Consider the following 20,290-nt stretch of genomic DNA (forward strand, 5'->3'; position numbering starts at 1 on the left):
ATACTCTTGTCGCGCTGCTACTGTCGTTTGTGGGGAAGTAATTGATTTTCAGAGCTAACGACGAGCGCTGGTTTTTCCGGCCGGTCGACCCAATTAGACAACAGGTGAGAGGCCGTTGTCGTGTACTGTACTGTACATTCTTAACCCTGCTACACCCCGTGACCCGCTTGGGTTGTGTTTAACCGATTTAGAACGGGTACACATTATTGGGTATCATTATTTTATGCTTTAACTATTGAAAAATAGCAGATATACAAGCTCACAGCGCACGCTGCGAGCTTGTAGATCTGCTATTTTTGAAAAATTGTGAAAATTAGAATTTTGACCCGATTCTATGTGTCTTTTGAATCCTTCTAAGGCTTTTTGAAAAATCAAACCTTGGTTCGAAGTGGAGCTGTGTGTGTGTGTGTGTGTGTGTGTGTGTGTGTGTGTGTGTGTGTGTGTGTGTGTGTGTGTGTGTGTGTGTGTGTGTGTGTGTGTGTGTGTGTGTGTGTGTGTGTGTGTGTGTGTGTGTGTGTGTGTGTGTGTGTGTGTGTGTGTGTGTGTGTGTGCCTGCACAACAGCGCCCCTCCTTTAACTTGTGTGGCCACTCAAGGTATTGCCAGGCTACAGACATACCCAGCCAGCCAGCCACATAGCCAGCCAGCCAGCCACAGACATACCTGTCTATTGGGAGCGCTTTCACCGCTCCAAAAACCTGTTTCTATGTCAGCAATCTGGCCAGCCATCGTCAAAGAAAAGGTCCTTTTCACTTAACTGGAGCTCAGTTAGTCTGTTCTTGAGAGACTACTATGTCAGTGGTTCTCAAACCTTTTCATGTGAAGGACCCCCAGAATGATATTTATTTGGCCACGGACCCCCATCTAAAAATATTTAGTTCCAGGGACCACCCAGAAGCAAAATTTGAGTTACAAACGTTCGCTTTGAAAATACATATATTCACAGATCTACATGCTCGCAGCGCGGCACCGAGTGCCGCGCTGCGAGCTTGTATATCTGCTATTTTTCACTGGTTAAAGCATTCAATAATTCTTGGCCTAAATGGGTTAAAACAAAAAACACGCCACGTTGTGAGTCCGGGACATAAATTCAGCCCTGGCATCTCGGCCCGGACCCGGCCAACCACAACCGAACATGGAAGATCTGCAAGGCCACCACGCATTCGAGGCAAAGCGACACGTTGTTGTGGGCTTGTAGATGATGGACAAGCCAGTGGGGCCAATCATGTGATGTCTCTCTGCTCTTTGGACCGGTGCTACTGAAGGATTGGCCCTCCACCCAGCCGTCTCAACTCTCTCGCTCTGCCTCTGTCTCGGTTGGTGTTGTAAAGTCGGTCACAGCACTCTATGGTTGCTGAATTGTTGTATCATGTAATAAGTTAATAAAGGTATTTTTTCTATTCTAAAATTCTCTCTGCTGTGTGTCTCTCTCTCTCTGTCTCTCTCCATCTCTCTCTCTCCATCTCTCTCCCTCTCCAGGTTTGTGACGTCGGAGGAAAAGAAGAAGCAGGGCATCCCGCGGGACAACGAGGTGTTGCTCCAGCGTCGTAAGGACCAGACGCAGCCGGGCGGGGCTACGGTCAGCGTCACCGTGCCCTACCGTGTCATCGACCAGCCGCTCAAACTGGCCCCTCAGGACTGGTACGTCACATGACACAACTTCAACACTCAACACACTTTTCTTGAGGGGGGGGACGTGTTGCCAACGTGAGCTTATTTGTTTATTTGTTAGGATCCCCATTAGCTGTGCCCTAAAGCCTGGAGTCCACATAAAAACATTACATACATTTAAATATATACATTTGAAACATACATTACATACATACATTTAATTCATCATAACAAAATCACTTTATGAACGCATATAAAACTAATTCAAATGTTCTAGTACATCCTACAACGGATATTATCCCAGGGTGTTTCTTTATTGTCTTTTTGAATAGTGATTTCTGTGTCAGTTTGGTCATTAGCAGTGGCAAAGTATTCCAGATTTCCATGTCTCTGTATTCTGCTGTGCGATTCAAATAATTAGTTTTTGTTTTTGGGAAGTGAAAACCGGCCTTGCTAGTGGCATATGTATTAGGGCTGCACGGTTAATCGTTTTCAAACCGAAATCGCGATGTGAAATCTCGCGATTAGCGAATCGCAAAGGCCGCGGTTTTGGCGATTTTCTGCGAAGTTGACTTCCCAAGTATTATGCAGACGTTTTAATTTTAGAAATCCGTTCATAATTGACTCAATGATCAAATCATGCTTCCTAAATACCCGCGCATCGCCGCACCGCGGATCAGCATTACGGGTTGCTCCAATCTCCTCAGAGGAGAGGAGCCAAGCCAAGGCAAGGCATGACACTGTCTGTCTAACAGCACGTAACAGTGCATTTCCCTTCCAACGGAGGAGTAGGCCTACTCCATGGCTACAGGTAGTGAATGTTCTGGTAATCATTATAAATATAACATCCTTAAATCCTTGTGCATAGATTAGATCCCGTTTGTCGTAAGCTGAAAGTGAAAGTAATTTCTGTGCAACTGCTGCGGTGGCCCCTCCTCCGTCCTCCGCACACATGTGAAACTTATGGTGTGTGTCTTAGGGTGCATTTTTTTGCCTTGATAAAACGCAAGGCAGCGACATACGGTACTTTCTTCCTTGACAATAATGAGAGGCAGACAAAACCATTACTGACATTTTGCTGAATATAAAAACGTTTTATATTGCTAATAAGCCAAGTAAAAGGGAATCTTTTGGAAATATAACTGAACTGAATCAAACCATTTACATGATTGCCAATTAGCCTAGTTAATATGGTATTGTCTTTTATGTTTTATATTGTTTTGTCGTCGGTTGTTTGTTCTTATGTTTGTGTTTGTCTTTTTGTTTGTTTGTCAAGGATAGGCATCAATAAGCATTAAGCTTCTGTCTATACCTTTTCGATACAGGTTAAAAGAAACAAAAAGAAATTTGATTTGTAATGTCTAACTGTTCATCGAAATAAACGATTCATTCATTCATTCAATTATAATCAATTTATTTTTTAAATGTATTACACAATAAATATTCAACGGAAGCTTGACCTAAGGTAGTGAAATGATTTTCCTATGGTTAAAATAATTTATTATATCATCCTTTTAACAAAAAAAAAATATCACTTATCCTACCTTGAAATAAATATATAAATACAGGGGTTAAGGTTCTCTGGACCCCCAGATGTAAAAAATGACCAAATGTGCAAAAATGACCAAATGACCACCCCAACGGGGCTGCTCACAGGGAATTCCCGGGGACCACCCGACTCCTGGTGCTCCAGAACGGATGCAAAAGTGGTGGCGCCCCCAGTGGAGGACCCCCTGCCACTGCAGCGCACATAAAATGCCGTAACTCGGGCTAGGAGCGACCGGGAGAGCCGGGGCCGGTACCTATTTGTCCGCCTCGCCGGCGCGGAGACCCCACCCCTCATTTCTCACATGGCCCTCTTCTAGTCCCACCCTGAGGCCGATTCTTGCAAAACACATTTTTGGACACTGCTCCTAAAATTTTTGCCCTAAAATCACTGACATCGCTACACAGTATGTCTAGACTCATGTCATCAACATGGATCTGTCCCATATAGCGCCACCTTCAGGCCGATTTTTTAAAACACATTTTTGGACACTGCTCCTACAATTTTTGCCCTAAAATCACACAAATCGGTACACAGTATGTCTACACTCATCTCATCAATATGGATGTCCCATATAGCGCCACCATCAGGCCGATTTTTTTAAACCACATTTTTGGACACTGCTCCTACACATTTTGCCCTAAAATCACGCTGCGACCTGACGGTCGCTTATCTCCCGATTAGGGAGTCTTACTGGTGATTAGGGATGTCACGATTATGACAATGATGATTAATTGTCACTCAAATAATTGCGATTCATTTAATTGTGTATGTCATTGACAATTACATTTCTGTTTGGCTTTTAGGCTTTCAAGTTGCACCTGCCAATTATGACACATAACTTAAAGCTGTACTGTGGAAGCTGCTCAACTAGTGGTCAGTAGCGGTATTGCTTTTTTCGGCCGGAGTCGCCGCGGACCACCGGAACGGGCCGTCGCGAGCACCTCCGCCTCGCCGATACGATTCCGTAGAGCCGTCTCCCATCATTTTTAGACCAGGATTGAGGGAGTAGCAAGCAAGATTCCTTCACCAATGTAAACACAGTTACTGAGGGAAGCTACTTCCTTTAGAGACAGCAAGACTCGCTGTGATTGGCCGGTGGTGTATGATCGGCGCTGTGATTGGCCGGTAGTGTATCATGTGGGAGATGACATCATTTTGCCGGGAAATTCTCCCCCCCTCACAACTCATAGAAAACATATAAAGAGAAGGCTTCAGAAGCTGAAAATAACAGAGTGGGGGTTCTAAAACTTTAGCGATTTAACAGTTAGTACAATTTTAAGATTTGTTTTATAAAAAAAGTTACATGGTATAACTTTAAATATACAAAGAATTTACTGACATATTTGACAACTTTATACTTAAAAAAGAACATTGATAGTGGAAATAGCCGATCTACAAGCTCACAATGCGTCGCACCTTTCTCAACATGGAAACGATTATGACTATTTTGCAAAATAATTGCGATTACCTCAAATAATTGCGATTAGACGATTATGTAATAATTGTGACAGCCCTAATGATTATGATGTGTCTTGCAGGGACCGTGTGGTAGTAGCTATAATATATTGATTATTATGGGATGTCTTGCAGGGACCGTGTGGTGGCTGTGTTCGTCCAAGGTCCAGCCTGGCAGTTCAAGGGGTGGCCCTGGTTGCTGCCCGACGGATCGCCCGTCGACATCTTTGCCAAAAGTACGTTCTGGACATTCTCTCAACTTCCTAACACTAGCAGGGTTCCCACGGTCATGAAATTCCTGGAAATATTTTGAAATTAGGAAAATATTTTTTCCAGTACTGGAAAAGTTTTGGAATTGATCAAGGGTCCTGGAAAAAAATACCTATGCATTGTCTTTGGTTATTGATTTTGTTAATACCTCTGAAATGACAAATTAAACATTGGCCAAATTGTCAAATATTAGAGGCAGAACTTGTGAAAATAGCCGATCTACATGCTCACAACGCCTCGCAACGCGAGGCGTTGTGAGCATGTAGATCTGCTATTTTCACAATAAAAACGTGTTATACAAAATTCCTCAACCCTTAATGCTCGTCAGGGTGGGGGGTCCCTAGTTAAAATATGATTATTTTGGGGGTCACAGCCTGAAAAGTTTGAGAACCACTGGCATACACTACCTGTCTTTGGGCATTGCGTATAGGAGTAAGTGACTCGTTATTGAGCTGAATTATTGTTTATATAGTCCTGGAAATTAATTGTTAAAATGTGTGGGAACCCTGCACTAGGCATGATGTACGTGCTGACATGCATAAAGAGTTCCTGGCAGCTCGGCCTCAGAGGGGCTATTTTTCGAGGGGCGCTACCCACACATTTGGCTGTGTTGCTCATTCCTCGAATGCCCGATGCTTACAAGCTGTACCTTGTTGTGACGAATCAACAATGAAAATGATATAACACACAATACAAATTGGTATTATTAAAGGGGATATATAATGGCCCGAATCAAGTTTCCTTTCTTTTTGTGCTTAGTTTATGTCCTTTATTTTTAAGACGTCTCAGACGCATTTGTGACCTAAAGCGGTCGCAGTTTCAAGCCCTGTTAATTGGTCCTAAAGGGACAGTTTTCCTTGTTTATTTTCATGTGAAAATGTCAGTGTTAATTAAGACTTAAGACAAAAGAATAAATGTTTTATATTTAGTCCTAAGGCCTCATTATTCTTGTGTCGGTCAGTAAAAACAGACATGTCAGAATTGGAGGTGAGTTGCTACTCACTTATTCAAGCTGTGACAGATATATTTTTTTTGTATCTTACCATCCACTTGAATGGAGAATGATATTGTTTCATCTGTTTATCTGGCCCAGTCAATGGGCCTTAGATTACGATTTGCCGTCAAAATTAACGTGTGTGTGTGTGTGTGTGTGTGTGTGTGTGTGTGTGTGTGTGTGTGTGTGTGTGTGTGTGTGTGTGCGTGTGCGTGTGCGCTCCCCTCAGTTCGAGCCTTTCATCTGAAATATGACGAGGCTAAGACAGACCCCAACGTCGGGAAGTGGGACGTGACGGTGCTGGAGCTGAGCCACCACAAACGCCACCTGGACCGTCCCGTCTTCCTCAAGTTCTGGGAAACTCTCGACAGGTGCGTGCTCCACTCTGGGGGTGTGTGTGTGTTTGTGGAGGGCTGAAACTGTCGATAGTTTCCCCAGTGATTGGTCTATCGGTTTCTTTTAAATCGATTAGTTCAATTAAAAGTATGGCAAGTTATTATTCTGGTAGTATTCATTGCTATAACCGCGTGTTTGTTCCAGTAACCTGAGTCTTTCCAGCTCTTTAATGAGCGGAAATAAAATCTTCAGGTCAGGATACCAGTTTGATCCACTCAGAAGAGAGAACTCTCACAGGATACAGGATGAACGCTGTATTTGGACGTGATGGCACATACAAAGAGCAGACAAATGTGGAGAGACCCCTGTTACTGGACAAACATTCTATAGCAGTCTAGCACTATATCAGAATATAGTGCTGAAACCATTTCACAAAATCGCTGCCCAGCTGAAACCAGCCAACTCCATTTTTCTTTTATGTTTTATTTTTTTTTATAAATCAATGCTATTGAACTCCCTTTACATCTGTGTGTTGGTTGAAAAAGATTGAACCAATGAAAAGTAATAAAAATCTCCACTTGAGCTGGATGCTTTTACATTTCCTGAAAAATGTATATATATATATATTTTTTTTTTTCGTCTGTCGGAGCCCGGAGGTAAACCTTGTTATGCCCAAAACTTTTACTTTTCAGGATTCAAATTCAACAAGCTCGAAACGCGTCGCTTTAGGTTGTGGATCTGCTACTTTTTAGGCTTTTGTGTGATCAAGTGCAGTAGGGCATTATTCATTTATGGGGGGGAAAAAACACAAAAAGTTCCAATATGGAGTTCAGCGGTCTCAGCAATGTTATGAACCGTAGCAAAGTCCTGTGACTCATTTTAACGCTGCTGTTTTTGTTGTCTCAACAGATACATGGTCAAACACAAATCCCACCTCAGGTTCTGAGCTCAGACCACCAGTGAGTTCCTCTACGCCCCCCTGGCTCTCCTTCCCCCCACCACACCACACTCACGCACGCACGCACACGCACACACACACACACACACACACACACACACACACACACACACACACACACACACACTCTGCTCTGGACACTGGGACAGGAATTTCTTTTGATTGTTTTTTTTGCATTATGTTTGTTTTTGTCTTATTTTGGGGAGGGGTGGTGATTTTCTTTTCCCCATTTAGCTTCGATATACACCCAACAACAAAAAAAAGGATTTTATATGGACAAAAAAAAAATCATGACTTTGGGAAGACAAGACAACGATAGTAATCAAGATGGAGGCATGTGAGCAGAGACGGAAGGAACGCAGACTTCTGTTTTCTTTTCTCCCCAAAAACTGTAAAAACCAATTCTCCACTTGAAAAGATATTTGAATAATAATGAATAAAAACGGCCTATAGGCATCAGGATGAATCGTCCACCTTTATATCTTTGTATTTTGATGGGGGTGGGGGGTGCATAAGGGACTCGTCCTTATCTATGTTACGTTTTGATTTCAAGGACCCCCAGTTTGCCGTGTAGGTACTTCGCCACGGACCCCCATAATTCGGAGAACGTACGAAATATAGGCTATATGCTCAGCAGCCATATAGACCATCGTAGCGGAAGTGGTTTACTGGTGCCACTTAAAAATCGTCATTCCTTTTCCCCATAGACTTACAAAAATGTTCATAACAATTATGTTAAGCCTAGAACCAAGCCATCCAGGATTGCAGTGAATCATGACCATAAAACCTTTGTTTCTATGAAAAGAACATTTTGAAAATCGCTAAACAAAGGGTAGTTATTAAATGTAGTATATCAAATAAAGTAATATTAAAATATATTTTCACATAGGATCAAAGGTTTTATGGTCATGATTAACTGCCATCCTGGATGGCTTGGTTCTAGGCTTAACATAATTGGTATAAATGTTTTTGCAAAGGTCTATGGGGAAAATGAATGACGATTTTTAACTCATTCGTAGTTAACGGCCGAGGAGCCCGAAGTTTTTTCTATGTCTTTCACTGCTGGCTTCTCCTACCTGTTAAAGCGGCCGCTAATCCAGTTCCCATCGTGCGTGATCGAACACTTTTTTCAATTGATCCATAAGTTCTCCGTCTGTAAGCTGCCGTGTTTACACAGAAAGCCAACGAATAGAGGATAGAGGACGGACAGCCGCTTCCGGTTTACGGTCTCAATCTTAACTGGTCCGCTGAATAATGTGTCCGTGTAGAAACCGATCACGGAGCATTAGTTCCGGCCTATTTTAATTCCGCCTCGATAAAACGTTTTTTTTTTAATTAAAGCTTATTAAATCTTCGGGTTCCTCGGGCATGGCAGGGAAGGGGTACAAAGGGATATTTTGGCAGAGGATGAGTTAAGTGGCACCAGTAAACCACTTCCGCTGCGATGCTCTATTGGAGAGAGGTTAGGTCTCATCACTTCCTTCAAAGGTGTTACCAATGATGCTAGTGTAGGACAGTGGTCCTCAAACCTTTTACTTCAAGGACCCCCATAACTCTGAGAGTGTACAAATGGAACCAAATGAGCTACACACCTTTTTTAAGGGGTCATTTGGAACCCCCAAGGAACCAATGAGGGTCTCTGGACCACGCTTTGAGGCGCAGTGGTGTACTAGAGTGTTTCTAGTGAGCCAACATGCAACAATACCAGCACCCTGACTCTGTTTGACCAGAATGGAACAGAGCCTTCATTAGTGTCATTGGTAACACCTGTGAAGACGATAAGAGACCCAACTTCTCTCCAAAATGGCTGCAGTTGCATATCGTCGTTGTCGGGTGGAAACCTTGTATGTCCAAAACCGTTGGTTTTGTATTTATCATTTTTGAAATGATTTAAACTAGTGAAAACAGCCGATCTACAAGCACACAACGCCTCGCACTGCGAGGCGTACACAACGCCTTGTAGATCTGCTGTTTTCACTACTTTTGTGCGACGGCCTTGTATGATGAAGCAGGGCTTTGCTTTGCGGAAAAATGTACAAATTTGAAACTTGGAGATACGAGGTTTCTGCCCGACAGTGACGATATACAGTTGCCTATTTGGGACCAGTAATGGTCTTATTTGGTGTTGAGTTACTGGACCCTCTACTTCAGTGGTTCTCAACCAGTGAGGACCGGGGGGTCCACCAGTGGTCCTCGAGGGGGTTTCAGGTGGTCCCCGGCTAAATGCTGGAGAGTTGGTAACCACATGGACCCTTATTAAATGTGTAACTCTTGAGAGTGTAAAGTGAAACCGAATGTTTCAGACCCGTAAGGGTCCATTTGGTTTCATTTTGCACTCACAAAAGTTACATTATGGTTGAACATCTGCATTACTTCATTTACAAAAAAGTCAAAACAATTAGAAAATGTATATTTTTTATTTTATTGTATTTAGTTTGCCTGTTATCTATGGCACCACATGGACAAGATCTTATCCAACAACAAAATATATATATTTTTTGGTTCTGAGAGGCTAAATCTCATCCAATGGTGGTCTTTGGCTCAAATGCCAAATAAATAATAATGGAACCTCGATGTGAAAAAGGTTCAAAACCACTGAACTACTTGGTTCTTAACAGTCGTTTAGCTGGGGGACCCCCTGGAACCCCGGCAGGGACCCCTGGGGGTCCCCCTCGCCCCCACATTGAGAACCACACTCATATAAACGGTTCAGCTGTTCCCCGATTGATCCGCATGTAAATATGGTAGGACGTCTTGGAGCCAAAGGTCTTTTGGGTTTAGTGTTTTACTTTTTACAGCTCTTGATACTTTTAGGAAAATGTTCTGCGGTTCTACTAAAATGCTGAAGTCGAGCAGTCGGTTCCAAGCTCCAGTACCTTTCAGCTTTTTTTCTTTTCTTTTTTTTTTTTCTTTCTTTTTGAACAGCTGAGCCCATGGTTTGTTCGTGCCGAGACCCTGCAAAGGGTGTCGCATTGTGCTGAAATGGACAGAAATGATGGAAAGTAGTGCTTTGAGTCTTCTTATGAAATGGACAATAAAGTCTGGTGGAGAAATGATGACCTCTGTGCCGTCTGTTTTAATGTGGCGATTTGTTTTTTTTATAATATAAACATAATTTAAGCTCTACTTCATGGGTCCCCAAACTTTTCAGCCCCGACCCCAAAATAATGCTGCCATTGACAACCTAGCCCAACTGTAGGGCTTTTGTAGCAATTTAGGTTAAAAAAAAAATGTATTTCTCTCATTCTGTTCTACAAGCTCAAAACTTACCACGGTGCGATGCTTTGTGAGCTTATTTTTGAAAATGTGTCAAAAGATATAAAGAAAACAAACATACATTGAAGATTTTCACTAACAATATAATGACGTGCCCAAAAGGGACACCAGGTTTAAAGCTGCTTTGTCCAGTCAAAAACCAATGGGAAAACGTGTTAAAAAACATTACGGGCTTAAGTAAACTGAAGTGTGGCTACTCAGGCCTAGATATGGCGTACATCGTGGCACAAACGGCTCAAAGTTTGTTGTCCGGTCGAAAACTGCGGGGAAAACATGTTAAAAAAGGCCCGGGCTCAAAGTTTGTCGTACACCATGTTACGCAACTTCTTGGCGCTGACGTCACGGTAGAAGGGGAAAAACTGCTAATATCCCATAGAATTAACACAGAAATCGCAAATTTAATGCAATTTCCGAATAGTGATGTTTAAAATACGGCTAGCATGATCAAGAACACAAGATAGTAAAAGGCACAAAGCGGTATAATTTACTTTACCGTTGGAAATAATGATTTGTTGGCTTTAAGTCCAGCTATTTCTATGTTATTTTACCCTCCAAAGCTGACGTCAGCACCAGGAAGTTGCTGAGAAATTCGCTGAGTGCGCATGCGTGAGTGGGCTGTGAACAGGGTCTATTGCTTGGCAAAGCTTTGCCGGACACGCTGTGATTGACTAGTGGATGAAATTAACTCATGAAGAGCACCCCTCACTTCACACTAGGTGTAAATGTCTGGTCTCTGAAGCGTGGCCTAGATCTGGCCTACATTTTGACACAAAACGGTTCAAAGTTTGTTGTTACGCCCAATCACGATTCATGAGGATGGCAATTTTTGTTGCGTTGTGCCGCGCTTTGAGCTTGTAGATCTGCAAATTTTGCTGTTTTTGAATTTGAATCCAGAACAGTTTTTGTTTTTTGAACATGAGGTTTCCACCCTGGTGGGAGACAATGATGAGTAAGCTGCATCCTTTAGCAGTCTTGTCTACATTTTGTGATGCTACGTGGATGAGTCACACTGGCGTTCTGTTCTGTGACTCAGTTTACACACACACATTCTCTCTCTCAGCCAGGGGCGTCACAATGGGGGGAGAAATGGGACTCAGTAACTAGGGCCCGAGGTGGAGGGGGCCTAAATTATTTTATACTTTAGCTATTGAAAAATAGCAGATATACGAGCTTGTAGATCTGCAATTTTTTAATCGTTGTGAAAATGTCTGCAAATCTTTCAATATATGTATTTTTTAAGCAGACATAACTCAAATTTTGCTTCTTGGGGGTCCCTGGAACTAAATATTTTGAGATGGGGGTCCGTGGCCAAATACATATCATTTTGGGGGTCCTTCAGATGAAAAGGTTTGAGCACCACTGACATAGAAACATAGGTTTTTCAAAAAGCCATAGGATTTGAAATATTCAAAGTCTTGCACAAATTTTCATGATTTTTCAAAAATAGCAGATCTACAAGCTCCCAGCGCGGCACTCGGTGCCGCGCTGGGAGCTTGTAGATCTTGTAGATCTTCAATAGTTAAAGCACAAAATAATTGTGCGGGGGGCCCGCAGTGAATCCTTGTACCCTGAGCCCAGAATTTGGTGCGACACCCCTGCTCTCAGCTATTTATAGAAACACATTAAAATAGAGCCTGGCTTATATAGATCACAACGAGCAACACACCTGCTTTAATACTGTGTGCAGGAAAAACAACGTACAGTACAGTATGGGTGGCTGGGAAAGGTCACAGTGCGTTCATCTATCTTATCTTAATGTCTCAGGCTGTGTATGTAAAGGGGACACCATTTTTTAATTTATTATAACAATACAACTTTTAAAGAACAAGTGCTTTGCCTGCTTTGCCTCGACCTGGCCTTGTATGTCATGAGCAGAATCACCCAGTTTTGTTTTAGCGGTAGTAGTAGCCGCCCTAGGCCATATTCACCGGGCGGCCATGTTTGCATTTTGCATTGAAAAACCAAGGTGGCAACCGTAGACATAGAAAGGCAGACGCCTCCTTCGGCCCTGGGGCATACAGTATGCGTCGGGGGACAGAGGGAATCTGCAACGCTTCCACGTGTGTCACAGAAACGGAAGTTGGTAGGCCAATCAGTGGCAGGTGGCGGCGGGTCTTTTCGTACGCAGACTCTATAAGAACAACTGAGCCATGCAACATCAGGAACTGGATGGAAATAAAAGCTCTGTTGAATTGATATGTCCCGGATATTGGCCAGTAGTCACTTGGACTGGCAGCGATCACTCCGTTTATCCGGACATCCGGCCTCCAGTTGTTACACGTCGCTCTAATGAACTGCGTGGTGGATTAGGTATCTAGCTTCTTATATCTATGGTGGCAATGGGGTGGCATTTCATTAACTTAATGGCAAGATGGCTGCCAGGTGAATATGGTCCAAGAGGGAAATGGCTAGACTCGCCATCTCTGGTTTACTTCCTGTACTGTACAGTATATGCGTGATGTAGGTAAACACCTTTTTAGGATACAGGAAGCGGGTTGGAGTCTATTCATTCCAGTGGGAGAGTGAGTGAACATGAACACAGCTTCTGAACCATTCTTTAAAGAGGTGGTGCCATGATTTTACCCCCCTCTAAAACATGATTATCAGGTATTATGATTATACTAGGAGGAAGATTTTTTCCAAAAAAGTATACAGAAAGAGTTAAAATTGTTTTTTTATGTGGCCACACCCCCAGTTCATTAAGTATGCATGGATGTCATGGTGGGTGGTGACCCAGCTGATATAGCCACACCCCACAGTGTTGGGCGAATGGTAATTGGGGAGGAGTTGATACTGTGACACTTAGTATCTGTGTTTTTTAACTGACACTTTTGACCACAAGGTGGCAGCCTCCAAGAGAAAACAAACAAATACTAAGAGAATACATCATTTCTCAAAAAAGCCACACCAGGGGGTCTAATGAAGTACTTTCAACCTCCTAGACACATGAAAAACAGAAAAAGTACAAAACTATGGCACCACCTCTTTAACTCCACAGTCACGGAACTAAATGTTGGACCAGATCGTCACAAAGCCATATTCCTAAAATGTTCATACTAAAATGGCTTTTTTTTTCTTTTTTAGAGAGAGACAAATGAAGAGAAAATCAACTTTATTATGGACCTTTCTCTCTCCCAGCAAACACATGATGCACTCTCACGGGATCTAGCGCCAGTAAACATAGGACTAGGGATGGGACGATATGAAAATATCATATCATTTCACGATTATTGTGACAAAAGAAATCGCGATTTACGATATCGCGATAATCAAAATCCATTATCCTGGGGCGGAACATTTGCCAAAAAATAGCAGATCTACAGCGCGACACGTTGTGAGCTTGTAGATCGGCTATTTTTTGACAAAGACATTTGAAAGGGAGTGATAAAAGACTATCAAGTACATATATTATAAGTATCAATTATAGAGGGATTAAGTGGTACCGGATATGCAGCTCGGCAAATAAAAGGTGAATTGATCCCAGTGCATGACGGAGGACGATATCACGATATATTAAATCTCCATGATACGATTATCGTGAGTGTTTTTTATCACGATAAACGATAATATCGCTTATCGTCCCATCCCTACATATAATAGGACATGCGCGAGATTTCCGTCAGGCACCCAAAAGGAGACCGTTTGTAGGATTTGTGTACCGTGTTGCCTCTAGTGGCTCCAATGGAGAAGTGTATCTTTAACATTAAAAATCTTTGATATGGTCTATTAGGGAGGAAGTGAACAGATATTGAATGAAGAGAGAGGAAAACCCCAATGGCGCACCCTGTAAGAGGCAATGGCGGCGCCCTGGAGAAGACCAGGAATATGGTAATATAATAATAGTAGCGCCACACATGAAGGCCAAATTCAATAGTCCATCCATAAAGTGCACGGTGAAATGATTGAGCTGTGCATTCCTGTTCAAAGAGAAGTAATGGAAAGTCAATGTAGCATACTGTGACCTTTAGAAGACCACTGTCCCATCTCATAATTAGCCCACAGAGGACTGTCCTTTTCCAAAGAGCACATAGGTCACTCACTCAGGATTTTTTCCCCGTTATGCTCAGTCACTATTAATTATTTCTTTAAAACATAAACCAATGAAAATGGACTATTTGAAAAGTTGCTGAAATTGCTGAACAAGATTATAGTTTAACTGTAGCTAAATAATTGCCACTTTCAACATGCCATCCCTAATTTGGACATGTTTGCTTGTTGGCATATGTTGTGTTATACTGTAGCGTCACAGTCATTTTAACCACTTTAACCTTGTACTTTGGCTGTTCAAAAATAGTGAAATGTATGAAAATCTTTGAATATATATTTTGAAGAAAACATTTTTGAGCAGTCCTGGAAGGGGTCCAGGCTCTGAAGCGTGGCCTACATCTGTCCTTGATATGGCCTAGGTATGGCCTTCATCTGGCCTTGATATGACCTACATCTGGCCTTGATATGACCTACATCTGGCCTTGATATGGCCTACATCTGGCCTTGATATGACCTACATCTGGCCTTGATATGACCTACATCTGGCCTTGATATGGCCTACATCTGGCCTTGATATGGCCTACATCTTGGCACAAACGGCTCAGTTTGCACTGCTCACTTCACACTAGGGGGCCTTTTTCACCGGCAAAGAACCGGTTCAGGTTCTTTCTCTCGCCTATAGGATGAACCATAGGTGAGCTTTTCCACCGAGAACCGAGTTGGTTCCGAACCGTAAAAGTTGGTTTGCGGCCGGTTCGCAAGGATGAACCAAGGTTCCAAGAAAGTTGCCATCCCATAGGCGGGAGAAAGAACCCGAACCGGATCTTTGTGGGTGGAAAAGGCCCCGGGGTGTGATTTATTAACTCCAATCTTTATTTCTCGAGGTCCCTGATATTTTTTAGATGGGACGTCCGAAGCCAAATACATATCCTTGTGGGAGTTCTTGACATTAAAAGGTTTGAGAACCACTGGCATTGTATACCAGGGGTTTTCAAAGTGGGTGCCGTGACGGCAGTAAACCTCAGTAAAACTATGCCTAAACCTAACCCTAACCATCGTCAGAATAATGAAATGTCGGAAGGATGTGCAGTCCTCCCCTCGGATTTAGGGATCTTAAGGTTTCAAGCGGGAGAGTGTTTTCTGCTGGTGTTTCAGTCTGAGTGTATCAAATAAATGGGTGCGTTCAGAAATGCGCACCGGGTGTGTGCTCAGTGTAGTGAGTGCCTAAACCCAAGCCTAATCCTAACCTTAACCTCAGTAAAACTATGCCTAAACCTAACCCTAACCCTAACCAAACCCGGTGCGCATTTCTGAACGCACCCTTTGATACACTCAGACTGAAACACCAGCAGAAAACACTCTCCCGGTTTCAAGCATTGGGTTTGTACATCAACTATAGCTGTTAGTTGAACATGTTTTCTTTTGTTTTCGTGTTTGATCTCGGAGACTGTTGCCTGTACAAGGTCTGCCTGTCAGCGCGCTGACTCTCTCTGCCAAATTGATTAGATCCGTGTGACCTTTAGCTATCAAAGAGTCCTTTAACAACAAATGGGAGTCCAGGCCATTTACTCACAAACAACATCAGATAGCACCACTGATGCCCCAGAAAGACTTCATTCATTCGGCGGTGACTTCGCGCCGACGTCACAAATCGCATTCTCCTGACCGTGTCGCTTCACACAGTGGCCCGCAGTGTTGATTTTGACAGGAACTTTTAGATTTAGTTTTAGTCATAGTCTTTTGAATAAAACCAAGTTTAGTTTTAGTCTAGTTTTAGTCGATTTTAGTCGGCGAAATCTGCTGTCGATTTTGCCTTGATGATGTCCTAATGTCTGATTTTATACTTGGTTGCATGCTGAAAATAAACGTGTTGTGCTTTGACGCGTTGTGAGCTTGTAGATCTGCTATTTTCAGAGCGCTACCAAACGGAAATATTACTTGTCTTTTAGTTCTACAGGATCTCTTCTCCACTACTAGTCCCTCCCTATTTGTTGATGAAATGATGGATAAACAGGCCTGATATTAGATAATTGTAAACAATATATTGTGATATCTTTCTGTCAATTAGTTGATGTATAAGAAAAACAAATAAGCCTTGCTTCTTGATTATAAGGCGATTGGGTCTAAATATTGTTTTTGATGACCTAGTCTTTGCTGTATTGGTTGGTCTAATTTAAAGTCAAACTGACAGAATGCTTTAAATTTCACAACTACAGTAAATAGGCCTCAGGTTATAATTGTTCATTGATTTGATATGCTTCATGCCCTGGGAGTTTTCTGCTTATCAGAGAGAAGCTATTTATGGGTGTAATACCACACTGTTTAAGGTACCTTTTACAGCCACTAATACTTTATGAAGACCTAAATAAATGTTAAAAAAGGGTTTCATTAGAAAATAATTTGAATTATTGTGGTGGACGTCTAAACCTAATCAAATTACCCAAATATGTGCAATCTTTTTTATATTTGAATACTTGTATATTTTAGTATGTCATCTCCCTCTCTCTCTCTCTTCGACGTCAAATATGACCTAAAAGAGTTTATAAGTGTGCCAGTATTGGTGGTGTCGGGGCAAAGCACATGATTCAGTAACAGAAGAGTCGGGGTTTGAATCCTGGTCAGGGGAACGCCCTAATGTTGTCAATTATGAGGCAAGGAGATGGATGTAGGCTGCCTCTGAGAGTAGGGGCTTAAAAAATGTTTTTTTTAGCAAAGCAAGTTTTTCATTTTCTCCACCTCACTTGTTCACCGGCATCTGGTAATTTCCTCTGTCAACTCTGCGATGCTGTACTTTGTTTCCCATTGTCTAGGACTGTGCTGTTCACTCGGTACTTTGTTTCCCATTGTCTAGGACTGTGCTGTTCACTCGGTAGGCATGTTTCTGCCCATGCTGTTCACTCTGTAGTCATGGTTCCACCCATCTTTTGAACTTTTTCTGTCACCATTGTATTTTTAACATCTTTGGCATTCACTTGGTAGGCATGGTTCTGCCCGTGCTGTTCACTCTATAGTCATGGTTCCGCCCACCTTTTGAAATTTTTCTGTCATCATTGTATTTTCAACATCTTTGGCATTCACTGTTCACCATCTTTCGATTTATGCGTTCCACCATTGTGTTTTCATCATTTTTCGAACTCTCTCATTTACCATCAGTGAGTTTTGAACTCAGTCTTTCGCTCCAAGGCGTTTATCTTAACCACTGCACCACCGTGGTTCACATACTTAACCTGTTCTATTGGCGTTATTCATTGAAAGTGTAGGTACAGGTAGAAGAGACAGGAACAAACTTGGAAAATGTTATTTGTTGGATTTGAACCAGTAATTCCTTCTGCAGTCAAGGGGCATATCTTAACCATTACACCATTGTGATTTTCAAGTGATGTTATCCCTTGGCAATTTTCACTAAATGATTTGGTACTTATGTATTAAAGTGAAGTACTAATTTTGAAAATATGCCTTCCGGGAGTTGATCCAGTGACCTCATGACCATTCGGCATTTATCTTAACCACTGTACCACCAAGACGTGCATAGCACTGGTTCTCCTCTGTCCTCTTGATTCAAAGTTTAGGTACAGGTAGAAGAGACAGGAACAAACTTGGAAAATGTTATCTGTTGGACTTGAACCGGTTACCTTCTACAGTCAAGAGATATATCTTAACCACTACACCATTGTGATTTGCAAATGATGGAATCTCTCGGCAAGTTTCACTAAATTATATTTGGTACATGTATTAGAGTCAAGTACCAATTTTGAAAATGTTTACTATTGTTCTTGATCCTATGACCTCATGACTATTGGGCACAAATCTTATTGATTGATTGAAGACTTTATTAGAAGTTTGCATAGGAAAAGGTACAGTTTCATGACGGTACAGTTCACTGGTACAAGGTCTACTAAAAGGAGATCCATGAAAAGACTAAGCTTATTTCCACTGGAAACCATTAAAGTATCTCATATAACATTGAATGACAGACAAATAGAACACAGTACTATGCAGTAGATATGTAAAGAAAAAGAAAAAAAGAAAACAGTAAGTCTAAACAAACAGTATATACAAGGAAGGGGCAGGGGAGGGTAGGGTTGGGCTAGGTTAGTTTTTTTTTACCAGTTGCGAACGGCTGCTGCCTGTAAGTGGTTTTTCAGGGCAATTTTAAAGGATGCTAGTGATCCACACTCCTTTATGGCCTTCGGTAAGGCTTTCCACATTTTGGTGGTATAGCAGAAAAACGAGTTTGACCCTTTGTTGGTTTTGACTCTGGGTTGGAAGTGATCTGTAGCGCTGCCTCTGGTGTTGTAATTATGGACATCCTTAATGTTTATAAAGTATTTTGACAGGTACTTGGGTATCATAGTGGTGTAGTGTATCTTGTACACCAGGCCCATTGCAAGTTGCTGTAATCTGTCATCTACTCTGAGCCACCCCACTCTTAACTGGTGAGTAGCGGTGAGGTGAGTCTGATAGGGAAGGTTAAGCAGGACCCTAATTAGTTTATTTTGGGCTGTTTGGAGTTTAGTTTTAAGGGCTTGTGGGGCGTCACGATACCATACGTGAACTCCGTAGTCAAAGAGGGGCTGGATTATTGCACCAGCTATGGTCTTCAGTGTGTTGAAATTGACCATTGGGGCGATCCTCTGTAGGAAACAAGTTCGTTGGTTGATTTTATTTATTACTTTAGAAGTCATCTTTTCGCTGGAAAGATTAGCTTCAAGGATGCATCCTAAGTAAGAGATTTTGTTTTTTCGTGTTATGACCTCGTCACCCACTTTGATTGTGAAGTTATCGACTTTTTTTAGGTTATGATTTGATCCAAAGAGGATGGACTCAGTTTTTCCCAGGTGAATTGATAATTTGTTGTCGTTAAGCCATGTGCAGCTCTTGCTTAGTTCAGAGTTAAGTGTCTTTTCAACCTGCAAGTGGTCCTTGCCCGAGACTAGAAGAGCCGAGTCATCCGCGAACAGGAACAGGTTGCAGTCGCAAGCAGATGCCATGTCGTTCACGTATATTAGGAACAACAGAGGCCCCAGTATACTACCTTGAGGAACACCACAGCTTACTGGGAGGGGGGGGGGGGACAGGGTACCGTTAATCTCCACCACCTGTTCCCTCCCCACCAGGTAAGATTGCATCCAGCTCACTACCACTGCACCACCAATACTCAAACAATACTGGTTCTCCTCTGTGCTGTGCATTGAAAGTTTAGGTGCAAAATATTATCATTTGGCCTGTCTGTCATAATAGTTACATGATATTGCAAGGCAAATCATGTAACTCTCCAGGAATTACATTACATTTCATGTTCTGTCTATCTCTGATTCCAAGCCATTTCAGATGTGATACCTAGTCTCAATAGAATATAGCCTCCCAAGAAGTACCGCCCTCTTCTCTTATTATTTAATTATTTAAGTAGAGTACTTGATTAAGGCCTGCTTCTTCATACCAGACTGTCACAAAACTAGTGGAAAAATAGCAGATCTGCAAGCACACAACGCCTTTGTGCTTGTAGATCAGCTATTCTCACTGGTTTAAATCTCCACCGAGGACAACGAAATGTACTAGGTTGCTTTCCACCACTTGGTTTGGGGGAGGGGGGGGTATCTCGTCTCATTACTGGAGATGGAAGACAGAGTGCGGGGGAGGGAGGAATTGACCAGTGAGCTTCCCCATCAATCAAGGAGGCCGGCTGGGTGATGGCAACAGATTGCTCCTGGTAGAACAAGCAGGGGAAGGAGAAATCGATACGCTCCGGAGGCTGCGTGTTCCTCCTCACACACAGACGGACAAAGAAGAGCATCCATGACTTCCATGATGACTTCCTGGGCCTCTTTTTATCCGTCACCATCTCTATACGAGGG

General features: G+C 42.4%; 2 protein-coding genes across 2 annotated transcripts in view; one reads left to right on the top strand and one right to left on the bottom strand.

Moving 5' to 3' along the window:
- Nucleotides 1-10,229, top strand: part of cdc73 (cell division cycle 73, Paf1/RNA polymerase II complex component, homolog) — an 85,048-nt gene extending 74,819 nt beyond the window's left edge. The window contains exons 14-17 of the mRNA XM_080726179.1: nucleotides 1,479-1,640; nucleotides 4,750-4,850; nucleotides 6,108-6,249; nucleotides 7,124-10,229. Coding sequence (XP_080582305.1) covers nucleotides 1,479-1,640; nucleotides 4,750-4,850; nucleotides 6,108-6,249; nucleotides 7,124-7,160 — 442 coding nt within the window. The 3' untranslated portion in view covers nucleotides 7,161-10,229. The remainder of the gene's footprint in view (nucleotides 1-1,478; nucleotides 1,641-4,749; nucleotides 4,851-6,107; nucleotides 6,250-7,123) is intronic.
- A 512-nt stretch (nucleotides 10,230-10,741) lies between these two features.
- Nucleotides 10,742-20,290, bottom strand: part of LOC308285195 (E3 ubiquitin-protein ligase TRIM21-like) — a gene marked incomplete at both ends in the record, with an annotated part of 34,789 nt that continues 25,240 nt past the window's right edge. The window contains one exon of the mRNA XM_080725911.1: nucleotides 10,742-10,807. Coding sequence (XP_080582037.1) covers nucleotides 10,742-10,807 — 66 coding nt within the window. The remainder of the gene's footprint in view (nucleotides 10,808-20,290) is intronic.

This window comes from Nannobrachium achirus, assembly GCF_963921795.1.
Source record: "Nannobrachium achirus genome assembly, chromosome: 5".
Lineage (NCBI taxonomy): Eukaryota > Metazoa > Chordata > Actinopteri > Myctophiformes > Myctophidae > Nannobrachium > Nannobrachium achirus.